General features: G+C 42.1%; 1 protein-coding gene across 2 annotated transcripts in view; it reads left to right on the top strand.

The window, feature by feature from the left end:
- Window positions 1-19,020, top strand: part of LOC106579906 (transmembrane protein 132C) — a 228,908-nt gene that overhangs the window by 106,903 nt on the left and 102,985 nt on the right. For both annotated transcript variants that reach the window (XM_014160261.2, XM_014160260.2), the window contains exon 3: window positions 1,228-1,371. In XM_014160261.2, the coding sequence (XP_014015736.2) occupies window positions 1,228-1,371 (144 nt within the window). The remainder of the gene's footprint in view (window positions 1-1,227; window positions 1,372-19,020) is intronic.

Genomic DNA, 19,020 nt, shown 5'->3' with positions numbered 1-19,020 from the left:
GGAACAACCACTTCAGGTCTCAGAGCGAGTGACGTCACTGATTGAAACGCTATTAGCGCGCGCCACCGCTAACTAACTAGCCATTTCACATCGGTTACACTCACCCCCCTTTTGACCTCCTCCTTTTTCTGCAGCAACCAATGATCCGGGTCAACAGCATCAATGTAACAGTGTAGGTTCCGTCCTTCTCTTCGCCCCAACCTGGGCTCGAACCAGGGACCCTTGCACACATCAACAACTGACACCCACGAAGCATCGTTACCCATCGCGCCACAAAAGCCACGGCCCTTGCAACGCAAGGGGAACAACCACTTCAGGTCTCAGAGCGAGTGACGTCACTGATTGAAACGCTATTAGCTCGCACCACCGCTAACTAACTAGCCATTTCACATCGGTTACACTGTCATGAAGTCAAAGGGTGGCTACTTTGAAGAATCTCAAATATAAAATATATTTTGATTTGTTAAACACTTTTTTTTAGTTACTACATGATTGCATATGTCTTATTTCATTGTTTTGATGTCTTCACAATTATTCTAAAAATAAAGAACTCCTGGATTGAGTATGTGTGTCCAAACTTTTGACTGGTACAGTATATATTTTTTTTTGAGATGGAAAAACACTTAATGACTAAAACCAGATATAAAATATGTAGAAAAGAGACAGGATCTATATATTTTTCTATAATATAATCTTTGACAACTAACAATCACAAAAATAAAAGATACAGTCTGGGGGAATTGAAAATGTATTTAGTATACATTTTGCTATTGTGTTTGAGCAAAATAACACAGGATTAGCCATGGTACAATGCATAGAATTGCACAAAATTGGCTTAAAAACTGCAAAATGTTCTCATCTCCATGGCAGAATATGTAAAATCACATTAAATTTGCTTTAAAACTGCAAACATTTAACACAACTCCATGAACACCCCCTTTTTGATTAAGAAAAAACCCTGTTATAGGAATAAAATAAAAGACAGATGAGACACATATTGACAAAAAGGAATTTGAAACCATCTGATCCTGTTTTGTGTATTTCTATAGTGAAGACGTCATGGTCTGTTTGGCCTCAGCTGTTTGAAGCAGGTTCAGATGGATGCATTCAATGATTCAATACCTGAAAGATCTGTTTGATATAACCACATGTTTAACCAACCCATGCTGCACTGCTATCTATCACACTCTCGTCCTGAGCCTGTGTGTGTTGTTTCTACTTCCCTAGGGTCAAGTTGAAAGAGGGCATGGCGTTTCTGGGTGCCCGGCCCAGCAACCCCACCCTGTGGATGGTGAGCCAGGATGTGAGGAGCGAGGGGCACAGGGTGGTCACCCTCCATTGCCGCAGGAAAGAGTCCAGCTACGGACAAAGGTCAGTTAGCAATACTGGATCTCCCCACTGTGTCCTATTGGACATCACTGGTATACTGTACGCACAACCATCTACGACCTTCACACAACCATCTACAACCTTTCCCTGAAGGACCGCTGCCTGCCTTATAACTCTTGACTCCAATATCACAGTGTTGGCTGGAGTGAAGCATAATCTCTGTGGTTGTTCCTCTAGCAAGGAAGAGGTTAACAGCCCATCTCCAGCTCTCTTTTGATTAGCATATTCATTTCCCCAAATGAAATAGCCTTAAAGTTGTTTTGGTCATTTCCTATCTGTATTACGTACTTAAATTAATCTAGTAAATAGGAAACGGATTCTCGGGATGCGAAAAAGGTTGCTGCTTGCGTTAATTAAGTTCTGATCCAGGCCCTTTGTGTGTCCTAATGGTTTTCTTCCATGGATCAGGAAGTTGGTTTAATAAATCTAACTTTCTAGTGACAGGTGTAATTTTACGGATTAGAGAATGATTGGGAGGTTGGAAAGCTCTGCGTATTAAGTCCATCAGCATCATTCCACTGACTACTTACTTTTAAAGAAAATACAAGACTTAAGAGTTTGACTCTGTGAAATTCAATTGAAAGTATGCCCTGAGGCTGTTTGAGTTTAGCCTTTTAAATGTACTTGTGTAATTCTGTTTCATTTTGAAGTGTTCTTTTTTGAAGTGTTGTATAAAACAATTCCTAAAAATGTTATATTAGGGCAGTAACCCTTGGTTACTTTGGTTAGTTCGATGGAGAGAGCTCAAAAGAGGTGAAGAGTGATCGCTATTCCAACCTCGTGGAGTCTAGAGACTTTGAATGTTCAGGCCTGTTGTATAATCATCTTGGGAGTTACCCCTACATGGTCCTAAGAAGTACTACAACACTGACTAGCAAGCGTTGTGTATAACACATATGTCAATCTCATTCCACGGAGGGCTGAGTGTCTGAGGGTTTTTGCTCCTCCCTTGTACTTGATTGAATTTAGGTCACTAATGAGTAAAGAACTCCCCTCACCTGGTTGTGTAGGTCTTAATTGAAAGGAAAAAACAAAAACCCGCAGCGCAGTGAGAACACTGTCAGCGCTCTGTCTCAGCAACACCACCATAGGCTGAGTCTCTTTCACATGAGTGCGTAGTTAAATCTGTTTTTATTGATTTAAGTGAGGGAGTCAGAGACAAGAGCGAGCATATTCTGTCTAATCCCTGGCTATCCTGTCGGGCTGTGTCGGATGGACTACTTCTCCCTAATCCCCCAGCTGTCCAAGTCACTCCATGAAGAATCCCTAAGAAGCTCAGCCGTGTCTATAATATACAACAATGATACATTTTTCTGTATTGTTCCTCAACCCCTCCACCCCCCTGCCCACCCCCAATCTTTTCACTGGAGCCCCTTTGGAGGGATTAGACAAAGCCATCAATTTTTTGGAGCTGTCATCCAATGTCTCAGGCTCACACTGACTGTAATGTTTGTTCTCCATTTCTCCCTCCCCTGTTCTCTCTTCTCCTCCATCCACAATGAGTGGATGTGAGTACTGCAGGTCAATCTCCAGCTCTTTTAGCAGCGGGAATTTGATTACCCACGTTATTACCTGTTTACTAGCACCTTTAACCTTGTGTTTATGATGTATTTCTATGCCCAGCAGCAGCAGGCATATTGTTGTTGACTCTTTTCTATGGTGTATTAAAGGGAATATTATATGTGAGTTTAAGGAGTCACAAAATCAGGAATAGTGACAATATAATTTCAATTCAGGAAAATTTAGATTGATTGAAACTAATATAATGAGTCAATGATTGAATACTACATTTCTGAAGTAAATAATTAAAAAAAATTTAATCTATGAACTGAGGTCAAATGGAATTGTCCTCAATTCTGCACCAGGTAGTCTAGCCACATCCGGCTCTACTGTATGTGGAAGTTTAGTGTATATAGGCCTAGGTGCTGTCTGGTAGGCTGACAGCTTTGTATTTCCAAAGACACCACAGCTGTAAAACGTACACTTCTCCTTCAATGGGATGTTCTCAAAACCAGAATGACTGATTTCGAAATGTAAAACGTGTAGCGTATTTGAGGTTTTAAAAGGCTTCTGAGGTTTGTAACTTCTACTTTACAATCTCAGACTTGATGTATCAACCCATACAAAAGTCTCCATTAAATAATTTAGTTTCCTAATGATTTCCTATTTCTGCAGGATTATTTTCCTTCTGTAGCAAACGATCTCAAATTAAGATCCTATATCTGTACATTCATTTGTTCTAATGAACAGAATCGGACTTCATTCGCCAAGACACAACTGCTAACTCAACATAATAATGTGCCAACTTCTACATTTTTAGTCACCTACAACAACACATCCGCCACACTGATCCTCAACACGCGGGCCCCTCAGTCCCCTCCTGTATTCCCTGTTCACTCATGACTGCACGGCCAGGCACGACTCCAACACCATCTTTAAGTTTGCCGATGACACAAAAAGAGGACCGAGCACGCCCCTATTCTCATCGACGAGGCTGTAGTGGAGCAGGTTGAGAGCTTCAAGTCCCTTGGCGTCCACATCACCAACAAACTAACATGGTCTAAACACACCAAGGCAGTCATGAAGAGGGCACAACAAAACCTATTTTGGAGACTGAAAAGATTTGGCATGGGTCCTCAGATCCTCAAAAGGTTCTACAGCTGCACCATCGAGAGCATCCTGACGGGTTGCATCACTGCCTGGTATGGCAACTGCTCGGCCTCTGACCGCAAGGCACTACAGAGGGTAGTGCGAACGGCCCAGTAAATCACCATGGCCAAGCTTCCTACTATCCATGACCTCTATACCATGCCTCTATACCATGCGGTGTCAGAGGAAGGCCCTAAAAATTGTCAAAGACTCCAACCACCCTAGTCATAGACTGTTCTCTCTGCTACCGCACGACATGCGGTACCGGAGTGCCAAGTCTAGGTCCAAGAGGCTTCTAAACAGCTTATACCCCCAAGCCATTAGACTCCTGAATATCTAATCAAATGGCTACCCAGACTATTTGCATTGCCCCCCCCCCCCCCTTCTACGCTGCTGCTACTCTCTGTTATTATCTATGCATAGTCACTTTAACAACTCCTACATGTACATATTACCTCAATTACCTCGACTAACCGGTGCTCCCGCAAATTGACTCTGTACCGGTACCCCCTGTATATAGCCTCGCTATTGTTATTTTACTACTGCTCTTGAATTATTTGTTACTTTTATTTCTTACTTTTTGGGGGTATTTTCTTAAAACTGCATTGTTGGTTAAGGGCTTGTAAGCATTTCACTGTAAGGTCTAACCCTGTTGTATTTGGCACGTGACAAATACGATTTTATTTTATTATGAGAAAACACACAATTTGATAGAGTTGGCTTTTTCAGTTTCAGATTTCTTTTCTAATTCAGCACATGTCACAGAAATATCAGAATAAGCTCCTATAGAAACGCACAGAACCGTTACATGTACCTGATATCAGCTAAAAGAGCACTCTGGGAGATTGGAAATTCACCACCAGTGCCATTAAAGACCAGCAGCACATTTAAAACAACAGCAGTCCTGCTTCCTCAGCATGTCATAACCCAGTCTAAGTGGACGCTTCTCTTCTCAGTAAAAGTGCCATGTCTGGCCCAAGTTAATGAAGACTGTGTCAGTCCAGATGGATATCCCCTCAGGTAGAACCAGCTTCATTAATCCCCAGCCTGACTGGCCATTGGGAGAGACCTCATGTAGAGCGGTAACAGGCTCTTTACAGAACTAGCTCAGTCATTATAGCCCATTCCTATCCCTCAGTGAAGAGACACTGTCACCCAGACTGAGATTGACACTTACATGATTGAGCAGAGTGTAGGACTCAAGCATGTCTTCTTTTACATTTCCCTCACCGCTCACTCATTTTCTAACACATTATGATTGCATTGACTTGGATTCCAGATTATGTGTGTTTAAATTGGAAAAATGTGGTGAAAGGGAAAGCACATCTTTAAATGTATATGCAATTATCCATAACCCCTAAAACCCATTTCTCCTGTGGGTCTCTCAACGCTGTATCCCAGAGAGAAGGGATCATCAAGGCCTCTACAATAGCACTGTAACAACAGTCGAGAATGAGCAGCATGCAATATGCTTATTGTAGCATAAATCAAGGCAGACATGAAATGGGTCTATTACATTAAGCCCAGAGTTGGCTGTTAACAGGACTGTCCTAATGATAACACCCTTAATAATGAAGCTGCTCTTTTTCCCATGGCCTTCATTCATGCAGCCTCAGAGGAGGCTCATTGACCTTTCCACCAATGCATAATTGAGTCGCCGCTGCTCGATTTATATGCTCCTCTCACAATTGGAATGACGTGATCAATGCTGTTCTTCTCTGCTGCAGCCAATCACGTCAGAGCTCTTTACTGCTGGGTTTTTGTCAAGGCAGAGATGGTGTGTTATGCAGGGAATCAGCCCTCCTTGAGAAAGAGCTGATATGGTGTCTACAATGTCTTTTGACACCCTGGTGATTACACTAATCACTGTAGATTACACCTGAGTAGCACAGTGCTCTTTCTACTTCTGTTATCTGGCAAAGCCAAGTAAACAATATGGAGATTGAAGAAAATGTCCTGGTGTGTCACAATGTTTACACAATGTGACACAATGTGACACAATGTTTACAGAAATCAGGAGGTAATAACTACCATTAAGCCAGAGAACCAATGAGGATGTGTGTCACCCATCATGGTTACACAAATCCATATCAATTCTGATTCCAGCTCCCATGCTCATTACTGATTCAATAGCTTGTGTGTGACACTGAACATTGTTGTTGGAATTCATTTGTGCCTTAAACAGTAAATGGTAAATATGGTCCAGGCTGCATTGTGAGCCAGAGGACAGACTGACATATTGAAGTTTGCATGTGATCTCCCTGGCCCATGGGTTCATGTGTTTCAGATTTATAAGGGTTTATGAGTTTATGTGACTGAATATCCTGCTTTTAGAGGTTAATCCCCAAAGGATTTGAATGTGGCTGCTCCACATTGGTGTACAGTGTTGTCTCTAACAACACACAGTGATATCCAAACTCCTCCCTGCCACAGTACTGCAGCATAGACCTAGATTCAGCACTCTACAGAGGAGCTTTGGTTTTGTTGCAAATACTGCCATACAAAACAAAATGACATAAATAAGCACAGCATGGTCTGCATAAGCCTGCATAGATGTATTACTCCTCCATTTTGCCCAGATTTATGACTACCTACCCCTGCAGGCAGTTCCTCATGTTGTCTGAAAAGCCAAACACAATTTTCTTTAAATTAGACCTGTGGTGAGGCAATCTTGTTGTTTTGGAATGAGTCTGCTAAAATGAGTACTTTGCTGTGTTAGCTACATGTGGCACTAAGCTTGGAAGACAAAGTGGTCTTCTGCATACACAGTCATCCGTCTGTAGTTGACTGTGGAAGGATTTCCTAGAAGGAAATGTTCTATTAATGCACCATTATGAGTCATATACTATTACTATTAACATGAACATATTCTAATTGTTACTTATTACATTTGTTCTGTATTTAGAGTATATTGTATGACCGGTGTACCTTTCCTTACCTTGGTACATTTATAATCCATTCCCCAAAGGTGATGATTAAATTGTGATGCAGTCCAGCAAAATTACCTCTTCCGTTTTCCTCAAGACTTCGACATAACTTTGTGCTATGAAAACTCCTTAAAGTTTTCTAAATAATCGGGATAATTCCTTACTTTATTGATGTTACAAAAGAACCTTGGCTTCCAGTTGATTCCAATTAATTCCTCTCGCCCTCTCTTTTGAGATTATTGGTTTTTATAATGCATATTCCAAGAGTATATGACTTTAAGATTGCTTGTCTGGCACTAGGGCTGTCTCATTTCTGTAACCTGTGCAAGAGAGATATTCAAATGACCCTATTAAATGAAGGCCTAAGTTCTGCAGCAAGGTGGAGGAGTGGAATGAGGGACAAACAGTGAGGGAAAAAAGTATTTAATCCCCTGCTGATTTTGTACGTTTGCCCACTGACAAAGAAATGATCAGTCTATCATTTTAATGGTAGGTTTATTTGAACAGTGAGAGACAGAATAACAACAAAAAAATCCAGAAAACGCATGTCAAAAATGTTATAAAATGATTTGCATTTTAATGAGGGAAATAAGTATTAGACCCCTCTGCAAAACATGACTAAGTACTTGCTGGCAAAACCCTTGTTGGCAATCACAGCGGTCAGACGTTTCTTGTAGTTGGCCACCAGGTTTGCACACATCTCAGGAGGGATTTTGTCCCACTCCTCTTTGCAGATCTTCTCCAAGTCATTAAGGTTTCGAGGCTGACGTTTGGCAACTCGAACCTTCAGCTCCCTCCACAGATGTTCTATGGGATTAAGGTCTGGAGACTGGCTAGGCCACTCCAGGACCTTAATGTGCTTCTTCTTGAGCCACTCCTTTGTTGCCTTGGCCGTGTGTTTTGGGTCATTGTCATGCTGGAATACCCATCCACGACTCATTTTCAATGCCCTGGCTGAGGGAAGGAGGTTCTCACCCAAGATTTGACGGTACATGGCCCCGTCCATCGTCCTTTGATGCGGTGAAGTTGTCCTGTCCCCTTAGCTGAAAAACACCCCAAAGCATAATGTTTCCACCTCCATGTTTGACGGTGGGGATGGTTTTCTTGGGGTCATAGGCAGCATTCCTCCTTCTCCAAACACGGCGAGTTGAGTTGATGCCAAAGAGCTCCATTTTGGTCTCATCTGACCACAACACTTTCACCCAGTTGTCCTTGAACAAAAACAAGGTATCCCGGTTGGAATATTATCGCTATTTTACGAGAAAAATCGCATAAAAATTTATTTTAAACAGTGTTTGACATGCTTCGAAGTACGGTAATGGAATATTTTGAATTTTTTTGTCACGATATGCGCCGGCGCATCACCCTTCGGATAGTGTCTTGAACGCAAGAACAAAACGCTGCTATTTGGATATAACGATGGATTATTTGGAACCAAAACAACATTGGGTGTTGAAGTAGAAGTCCTGGGAGTGCATTCTGACGAAGAACAGCAAAGGTAATCAAATTTTTCTTATAGTAAATCTGAGTTTGGTGAGTGCCAAACTTGGTGGGTGTCAAAATAGCTAGCCATGATGGCCGGGCTATCTACTCAGAATATTGCAAAATGTGCTTTCACCGGAAAGCTATTTTAAAATCGGACACCGCGATTGCATAAAGGAGTTCTGTATCTATAATTCTTAAAATAATTGTTATGTTTTTTGTGAACGTTTATCGTGAGTAATTTAGTAAATTCACCGGAAGTTTTCGGTGGGTATGCTAGTTCTGAACGTCACATGCTAATGTAAAAAGCTGTTTTTTTATATAAATATGAACTTGATTGAACAAAACATGCATGTATTGTATAACATAATGTCCTAGGAGTGTCATCTGATGAAGATCATCAAAGGTTAGTGCTGCATTTAGCTGTGGTTTTGGTTTTTGTGACATTATATGCTAGCTTGAAAAATGGGTGTGTGATTATTTCTGGCTGGGTACTCTCCTGACATAATCTAATGTTTTGCTTTCGTTGTAAAGCCTTTTTGAAATTGGACAATGTGGCGTTCCGCTAGCGGTTTTAACCTCTTACATCTAGATGTTCCGCTAGCGGAACACCGCTCCAATATCCAATGATAGGGCGTGGCGCGAATTACAAACACCTCAGAAATCCAAAAACTTCAATTTTTCAAACATATTACTATTTTACACCATTTTAAAGACAAGACTCTCCTTTATCTAACCACATTGTCCGATTTCAAAAAGGCTTTACAACGAAAGCAAAACATTACATTTCTGGGCAGGAGTAATAACCAGATTAAATCGGGTACGTTTTTTATCCGGCCGTGAAAATACTGCTCCCTATCCTAAACAGGTTAAGAGTGTGCTCCTAATCTCAGCTCGTTACCTGTATAAAAGACACCTGGGAGCCAGAAATCTTTCTGATTGAGAGCGGGTCAAATACATATTTCCCTCATTAAAATGGAAATACATTTTTGACATGCGTTTTTCAAGATTTTTTTGTTGTTATTCTGTCTCTCACTGTTCAAATAAACCTACCATTAAAATTATAGACTGATAATTTATTTGTCAGTGGGCAAACGTACAAAATCAGCAGGGGATCAAATACTTTTTCCCCTCATTGTAGTATGGGCTGAGAAAATACAAGAACTGAGATTGTGAAGAAGAGAGAGAGAGAGACATTTTTATCCGGCTGAGTGTTGGGCCACTGGAGCCCTTGTCACACAGAGCTGGTAGCAGCTCTTCTTGCTCTTTCTCAGTCAAAAAGCTTACAGAATCTATCAGCTAGAGGGGAATGAAACAGGGAGAAAAGATAAATGGATTGCCAAGTGATAAATGGATTGCCAAGTCCAGGCTCTTTGTGAGAGTGTCTTTTCCATGGTGTGTGCTAACTGAGAGCAGCAGGTTCATGGCCTCCCCCTAGTTGTGTCCCCCTCTTCTCTCATCCCATTCCTGCACCAAGCCAAGGTTAAAAGGTAAAATAGGTGTCTGCTTGATGGAATGCAGTAACAACTAAAACACTAAGCACTCCTTGTCTGTGCTGTTGCCTGACTCCCCTTTAGCAGTCATTTACCAGCGCTGACATGTAATCAGCCGTCACGCGCTCCCCAGCTGTGAGTCTCTGGCCACTGGGGTATAAGTACGTCCAACCCAGGCCCCGGACCCCGTCATTAGCAGGGCCTCTCACTGGCCTCGGCCCCCCAGCAACATTCACCACAGCTAGATGAGATGCCATACTCTGTTCATGTCAACTGCTGCCCCAACAGGAGACGCCAGCGTCATTCAGAGACAAGTCTCCTGTAGCAGGGTGTTAGCCTGAGGAACACTGTGTGTTGTTTTTGGAGCACTAGGCTACTTCTGTGACCGGATGTGTTATTGGACAATCAAAGAACTTAGTGTTTCACGGGTGTGATTAATGGGAAATGTATGGCTTTTAATTAAGCAACTCACAAGAATGCAAGTGCTTGATGATAAAAGGGTCACACTTTATTTGGATAGTGCGGATTGTCCAACAGTAAATGCTCTACAGATGGTCAAACTATCAACAAACTCTCTGTTTACATTTATTTATTTATTTATTTATTTGTTTATTTTTTAAACCAGTGGTCCCGTGTGGCTCAGTTGGTAGAGCATGGTGTTTGCAACACCAGGGTTGGGGGTTCGATTCCCACGGGGACCGGTACGGAGAAAAAAAATGTATGCAATGTATGCATTCACTACTGTAAGTCGCTCTGGATAAGAGCGTCTGCCAAATGATTAAAAATGTAACAAACTCTCTGTTGATAAGCAAATGCTTGCTAAGGTTACGTTAGTGTTAGGTTTAGAATAAGGGTTAAGGTCAGGTTTAGGGCTAGCCTCTTGACTACTACCTCATGAAGCTGGTTGAGAGAATGCCAAGTGTGTGAAAAGCTGTCATCAAAGGGTGGCTACTTTGAAGAATCTAAAATATATTTTGATTTGTTTAACACTTTTTTGGTTACAACATGATTCCATGTGTTATTTCATAGTTTTGATGTCTTCAATACTACTCTACAATGTAGAAAATAGTAAAAAATAAAGAAAAACCTTGGAATGAGTAGGTGTGTCCAAACTTTTGTCTGGTACTGTATATCCAATGAAAGCCAAGGATCTGGAGATGAAAATGACAAGTTGACTTTGATTGGTCCAACACGCCGAAACACCTCCAGATGGTACCACCTCGCAACGCTAAATATGGAAGAGATACAACCAAGAGCGGCACGGTCTAAACTAGCAATGGTCAAAGCAAATGAACGTTCTTATTTCATCAACACTGTCAAGTACCAGTGTATGAAGGTTAGAACGATCTAATGATTAATTAAATGTGATTTTTAATGACATAGGGCAAAGGAAACTACGTTTTGACATTAATTTCATAATTCGCTCTTGAATTGCCCCGTTTTTTTCTACATTCTAGAGCAGTGAGTGAATGCCCTATAATATGTCTGAAGTAATGATGGGACAGTGGGAATTTTTGTAAAAGTGCTTTATAAATGAAAACATAGCAACGTATCGAACTATGCAACATCAAAGAGAGCCAACCCACTTTCTGGTAAAGAATGCAGCGATGTGTCCTAAACCAGTCGCCCGTTATGAAACGAAGTACGCTGTGGTAGACTGCATCTAACGGTTTTAATGAAGTGGCAGCTGCATTCATATAGATCAGGGCTCTCCAACCCTGTTTCTGAAGAGCTACCCTCTTATCAATCCAACCCAGTTGTAACTAACCTTATTCAGCTAATCAACAAGCTAATTATTAGAATCAAGTGCACTAGATTAGGGTTGGAGCGAAAACCTACAGGACGGTATAGTAGCTCTCCAGGAACATGGTTGGAAAGCCCTGAAATAGATGATGTCACCATAGTCTAGGACAGGAAGAAACGTTGATTGAATGACCTGTATTTATTTATTTATTTACTGATAGGCATGACCTATTTCTAAAGTAGAAGCCTATGTTTATCCTCAGATCCTTAACTAACTCATCATTTTTGAAAGACAGCTTATCGTCTATACAGATGCCAAAATATTTGAAAGCAGGAACGCGGTTAACGTGGGCACCATCCAGAGTACATATGCTTAAACATTTGCATGATTTTTATGCACTCTGGATACTTAATTTTACCTGCATTCAATACTAATTTAAGGTCAGTAACGGTTTTTCTGCAAAACAAAGAAAGCAGACTGTAACTCAGATAGCGCCTGGTCAACAACGGGGCCAATGGCATACATAACAGTATTGTCAGCATACAGGTGCAGGATACAATTTTTAACATACAATCCAATATTGTTAATATATACAGTAAAAAGCACTGGACCCAGAATAGACCCACGCTGGACACCTTTTGTTATGTCCAGAAAATCTGATTTAACACCATTAGTGGATGAACATTGAGACATGTCAGTCAAGACAATGGCACCAGAGGGGATGGCTTCCATTTTACGGGCTCCTAACCAACTGTGCTATGTTGTGTTTTTTCACATTGTTTGTAACTTCTCTACCATCTGTTCTATTGGACAACGTGCAATCACTGGAGAATAAACTGGATGAGCTCCGTTCGAGACTATCCTGCCAATGGGACATTAAAAACTATAATATCTTATGTTTCACCGAGTCGTAGCTGAACGGCGACACAGATAACATACAGATGGCTGGGTTTTCCGTGCATCGGCAGGACAGAAAAGCTATGTCCGGTAAGACGAGGGGTGACGGTGTCTAATATTAAGGAAGTCTTGAGGTATTGCTCCCCTGAGGTAGAGTACCTCATGATAAACTGTAGACCACACTATCTACCAAGAGAGTTTTCATCAGCACTCAACGAGCTTTATAAGCCCCTAAGCAAGCAAGAAAATGCTCATCCAGAAGTGGCGCTCTTAGTGGCCGGGGACTTTAATGCAGGCAAACCTAAATCCGTTTTACCTACATGTGCAACCAGAGAAAAAAAAACCCTAGACCACCTTTACTCCACAAACAGAGATGCATACAAAGTTCTCCCTCGCCATCCATTTGGCAAATCTGACCATAATTATATCCTCCTGATTCCGGCTTACAAGCAAAAACTAAAGCAGGAAGTACCAGTGACTCGCTCAATATGGAAGTGGTCAAATGACGTGGATGCTACGCTACAGGATGGTTTTGCTAGCACCGACTTGAATATGTTCCGGGATTCATCCAATGGCATTGAGGTGTATACAACCTCATTCACCGGCTTCATCAATATGTGCATCGACGACATCGTCCCGACAGTGACCGTACAGTGGTTGCTCCACTAAAAGTTTTGTGATTATGCTGCGGGACTTAGAGGTAATTTGTGGTTTAGTACATTACCCTGCGACACCTCTTCATTGCTCCAGACCAGCGCAAGGTGGAGTTACTGTGGAGCACTGATTATGCTTTTCGGTCCTACTGTGTCTCTAACTGATAATAAACGGGCGACATAAACCTAAATAGAAACTGATAATTGTGCATGACTTCAGTACTACTTACTAAGACTGTTGTTACACTAAGGCTTTTAATATTTTATTTTGTTAGGATTATTTTTCTCTTACTGTAGCCCATTCCCAACCAGTCACATTGTACAGCGCCTGAGTGGCGCAACGGTCTAAGACAGTGCAAGCTGTGTTGCTTCAGATGCTGTTGCAACAGATGCTGGTTCAATACCTGTGCCTGCCTTAACTGGGAGACCCATGAGATGACTGTAGGTTTTTGGTTTCTCCCACTAAAAACAGAAATAAATAATTCTAAATAACAAACTGGCTTTATTTATGAATTAGTAACAATGTCTCACCCCATGTTCAAGAAGGGCCTTTTTCTCGCTCATTTTATGTTATTTGAAAATGAAATCATCTCCAAAATATTGTTATTTTGTAAACAAAGCGATTATTATATTAATTTAGAATTATATAAAAGCTCCTTGGATATTCTCACAGATATATTATTAACCCTGTTATTAGCAGGACAATATATATTGGTCATGGCTGCCGAATGGCGCACAATGGGATTCTCTTGCAGTTCTCCAGCTGTATCCACTGAAACAGCGGTAGGCGCACGCAGTTCAAGGCACGAGGGCAGGGGGCACGGGATGGGCCGCAGAGCCGCGCACAGAAGACGGACCTAACCCATGGGGAAGGGAGGAGGCCGGCCCCACCCCACTGGGTAGCACAGAGCAACACTTTAAGGGACATTGCACTAATAATGGCGCTGACTAGGGAAACGTTCCCGCTGTTCTTAGTGCCAGTCTGCACATTCAAACTAAAACAATGTAACTAAAAATGCCCCTTAGATTTGAATTCGGAGGGAAGATATTATTAAATATTAACGCATTAGACCTCTCACTAAAGGCGTCAGTCAAAAGTTATATTAAAATCCGAATTGGATTTAACGAAAAATGACATGAAAAGCACACACTTGTAAATCCCAAATGACTAAAAGTAAATTAAATCCCAATTACTAAAAGTAATTGGAAAGGTAGATAAAAATGATTTGTGACATTGTGGTTACAATAAAGAATGTAAACAAGATGCTGTGTTTTTATTTACAGTAGTGATGGACAGCTGGTGGCGTGTTGAAAACAGGTTTTCAAATATTTGTAGCCCGATTAGCAGGATAGACTCTTTAACGGAATAGACTCCTGATTAGCGGAATAGACTCTTTATAGCCCAGCTTCTGTAGGTGTGAACATCCCCCCCTACCTGCAAAAAATGACATTGCGACCAAAGAGAACAGACAAAATGGACATTGTTTTCATCAAGCCAGCTTCTTTCTATGGTGCTACCCGTTCCAGGGTTAGGACCGTAACCACGTGAGGATTTGAAAATGAGCCGGAGCTGAGAGGATCACCAAAACTAAGGTATTTTGGTTTCAGTGCATTTTCTTTAAAAACATTTTTTAAAGCCTATCAATGTGTAGGCACACTGTGTAATAAAATCGATAATTAAATAAAGGTTAAATACATTTTTACAAATTACAAATTAGTGTGTACTAAACGCTTATAAGAAATCCCGCTATGCCCTCTGACAAACCATCAAACAGGCAAAGCGTCAATACAGGACTATGATAGAATCCTACTACACTGCTCTGAAGCTTGTCGGATGTGGCAGGGCTTGCAAACTATTACGGACTACAAAGGGAAACCCAGCCACGGGCTGAAAAGTGACGCGAGCCTACCAGATGGGCTAAATGCTTTTTATGCTCACTTCGAGTCAAGCAACACTGAAGCATGAATGAGAGCACCAGCTTTTCAGACCAACTGTGTGATCACGCTCTCCGTAGCTGATGTGAGCAAGACTTTTAAACAGGTCAACATTCACAAGGCTGCGGGGCCAGACGAATTACCAGGACGTGGTCACTGCTCAATAGAACTCTGTGGCGCTGCTCCACGGCAGAACGGTGCTAACATCAAACATTAATTGACAAGCTAACTAGTGGCTGCAGAATCATGAGTGGAAACATTTGTCTTTTTCTAAATGAAATCCGCTGAATACAAAACAAAATAGGGACTAAATATATACTGCTCAAAAAAATAAAGGGAACACTTAAACAACACATCCTAGATCTGAATGAAAGAAATAATCTTATTAAATACTTTTTTCTTTACATAGTTGAATGTGCTGACAACAAAATCACACAAAAATAACCAATGGAAATCCAATTTATCAACCCATGGAGGTCTGGATGTGGAGTCACACTCAAAATTAAAGTGGAAAACCACACTACAGGCTGATCCAACTTTGATGTAATGTCCTTAAAACAAGTCAAAATGAGGCTCAGTAGTGTGAGTGGCCTCCAGGTGCCTGTATGAACTCCCTACAACGCCTGGGCATGCTCCTGATGAGGTGGCGGATGGTCTCCTGAGGGATCTCCTCCCAGACCTGGACTAAAGCATCTGCCCACTCCTGGACAGTGTGTGGTGCAACGTGTCATTGGTGGATGGAGCGAGACATGATGTCCCAGATGTGCTCAATTGGATTCAGGTCTGGGGAACGGGCGGGCCAGTCCATAGCATCAATGCCTTCCTCTTGCAGGAACTGCTGACACACTCCAGCCACATGAGGTCTAGCATTGTCTTGCATTAGGAGGAATCCAGGGCCAACCGCACCAGCATATGGTCTCACAAGGGGTCTGAGGATCTCATCTCGGTACCTAATGGCAGTCAGGCTACCTCTGGCGAGCACATGGAGGGCTGTGCGGCCCCCCAAAGAAATGCCACCCCACACCATGACTGACCCACCGCCAAACCGGTCATGCTGGAGGATGTTGCAGGCAGCAGAACGTTCTCCACGGCGTCTCCAGACTCTGTCACGTCTGTCACATGTGCTCAGTGTGAACCTGCTTTCATCTGTGAAGAGCACAGGGCGCCAGTGGTGAATTTGCCAATCTTGGTGTTCTCTGGCAAATGCCAAACGTCCTGCACGGTGTTGGGCTGTAAGCACAACCCCCACCTGTGGACGTCGGGCCCTCATACCACCCTCATGGAGTCTGTTTCTGACCGTTTGAGCAGACACATGCACATTTGTGGCTTGCTAGATGTCATTTTGCAGGGCTCTGGCAGTGCTTCTCCTGCTCCTCCTTGCACAAAGGCGGAGGTAGCGGTCCTGCTGCTGGGTTGTTGCCCTCCTACGGCCTCCTCCACGTCTCCTGATGTACTGGCCTGTCTCCTGGTAGTGTCTCCATGCTCTGGACACTACGCTGACAGACACAGCAAACCTTCTTGCCACAGCTCGCATTGATGTGCCATCCTGGATGAGGGTAGTTATTTTCTGTTTTGTATTTCGTTACCTGACGGAACTGTTTGGCTTTTCGGTTTGTTTCTTTGTTCTAGTGTTTTCATTGTTTAAATAAATATAATGAGCCACTTGTGTGGGTTGTAGACTCCGTCTCATGCTACCACTAGAGTGAAAGCACCCCCGCCAGCATTCAAAAGTGACCAAAACATCAGCCAGTAAGCATAGGAACTGAGAAGTGGTCTGTGGTCCCCACCTGCAGAACCACTCCTTTATTCGGGGTGTCTTGCTAATTGCCTATAATTTCCACCTGTTGTCTATTCCATTTGCACAACAGCATGTGAAATGTATTGTCAATCAGTGTTGCTTCCTAAGTGGACAGTTTGATTTCACAGAAGTGTGATTACTTGGAGTTACATTGTTTAAGTGTTCCCTTTATTTTTTTGAGCAGTGTATATTTATTAACAAAGCTAACAGACTGAATTTTAATATCCACTGTCGAGTCACCCAAGTTATAGGTTGTTCTCTCTTCTACCGCACAGCAAGCGGTACCGGAGCATCAAGTCTAGATCCAAAAGGCTCCTTAACAGCTTCTACCCCCAAGCCATAAGACTGCTGAACAATTAATCAAACAGCCACCCGGACTGTTTACATTGTTTTTACATTGCCGCTACTTGCTGTTTACTATTTATGCGTAGTCACTTTACCCCTACCTACATGTACAAATTACCTCGACTAACCTGTACCCCTGCACATTACTCGGTACCCCCTGTATATAACCGCGTTATTGTTATTTTATTGTGTTACTTTTCATTACATTTTTTACTTTAGTTTATTTAGTACATATTTTCTTACCTCTATTTCTTGAACTGCATTGTTGGTTAAGGGCTTGTAAGTAAGCATTTCACGGTAATGTCTACACCTGTTGTATTCTGCGCATGTGACAAATAAAAAGTTATTTGATTTGTTTTGAAGTTATTTTTAAAGCAGTTGCACACAGCCTGGTCTAGGCCAATTGAGGAAAGCCTCCGAATTAGCAATTAGTACATGTACAGTATATCCAAGACACATTTGGTTTATTACTATAGTGCTGCAAAAATGTATATAATTTAAAATGTGCCTAAATCCATCATCAATAACATTATATGGTCAGTATACCCGGTTTGCCCCTCCTTTCCATGACTTACCCTTTCTCTCATAGCTCTCTGGCAATATAACCAATGTTATATCAGTGTGAATATGTAAATATTTGCCATTAAGTTCACTTTCTTTAATTAGTTTTCAGATTTCATGACTGACTGCTTCCAATTAGGGATCAATGGCTCATTTCTGCAGATGGACCCCTGGGTGAGTGGAGGTAGTTAAGCAGTTATGAAATGCTTCATAATTTCTCCTCTGCTGAGAAGAGTGCTCAGCTCACACCAGACCGATTATCTGATCGATGGAAAGTTGCACAGGCTCCTGCAAAACTGAATGTGTGCATGCAAATTAGGTTGTTTTTGTATGAGTAGGTTTGTATGATGTGTGTGTGTGTGTGTGTGTGTGTGTGTGTGTGTGTGTGTGTGTGTGTGTGTGTGTGTGTGTGTGTGTGTGTGTGTGTGCGAGTGTGACATGCATGTGTTTAATTGCTCTGGCTGTAATTTAGCACTGAGCTCATTAACTGGTGTACCACAGAGTGGGCTAAATTCTTCTAAATACTTAAGCATACTCCTGACACACTGTGGGAGAGAGATTCAGCTGTGATGTGGGTTGTGCTCACAAACATGGACCACTGTAGTGCTATAAAATACTGTAGTGCTGTAAACCACTGCCATTAATGTCCATGGATGGATGATGTATAGGAGTATACGGATAGGCTATATTACTATTAATGTCTAAAGGTGATGCCATGTTAGGTAATCATAATTGTTGTAGTAATCAGTCTACTGTTGTTCACCTGTAACATGTACAGGTACAATGTCTCCCAATGACCTCTGTACAGTACATGGAGCCTAGAACACTGAGTACACTTGTATTGTTATTGAACATGTCCTCTCTGTGTGTGTTAACATCCCATCTCAGGGGTCACACTGCAATCGAAAGAGGATCTGAGCATGTGTGTGAGCGTGCATGTGCGTGCATGTGTGCGTGTTTGTGTTTGTCAGTGTGCATTCATGCGTTTGTTTGTCTGCCTGTACTGTATGTGCACGCGTGACTGTGTGTGTGTATAATGCTCCTGTCTGAGAGGGGGGTAAAGGGATAAGGGTCTGCGGGCAGGGCGGGGCGGGGCTGGTGATTCTCTGTCCTCTGAGCCCTGACTGACTGCAGTGAGCCTGTGGGC

This window comes from Salmo salar, chromosome ssa20, assembly GCF_905237065.1.
Source record: "Salmo salar chromosome ssa20, Ssal_v3.1, whole genome shotgun sequence".
NCBI lineage: Eukaryota > Metazoa > Chordata > Actinopteri > Salmoniformes > Salmonidae > Salmo > Salmo salar.
This window is presented reverse-complemented; position numbering and strand designations above follow the sequence as displayed.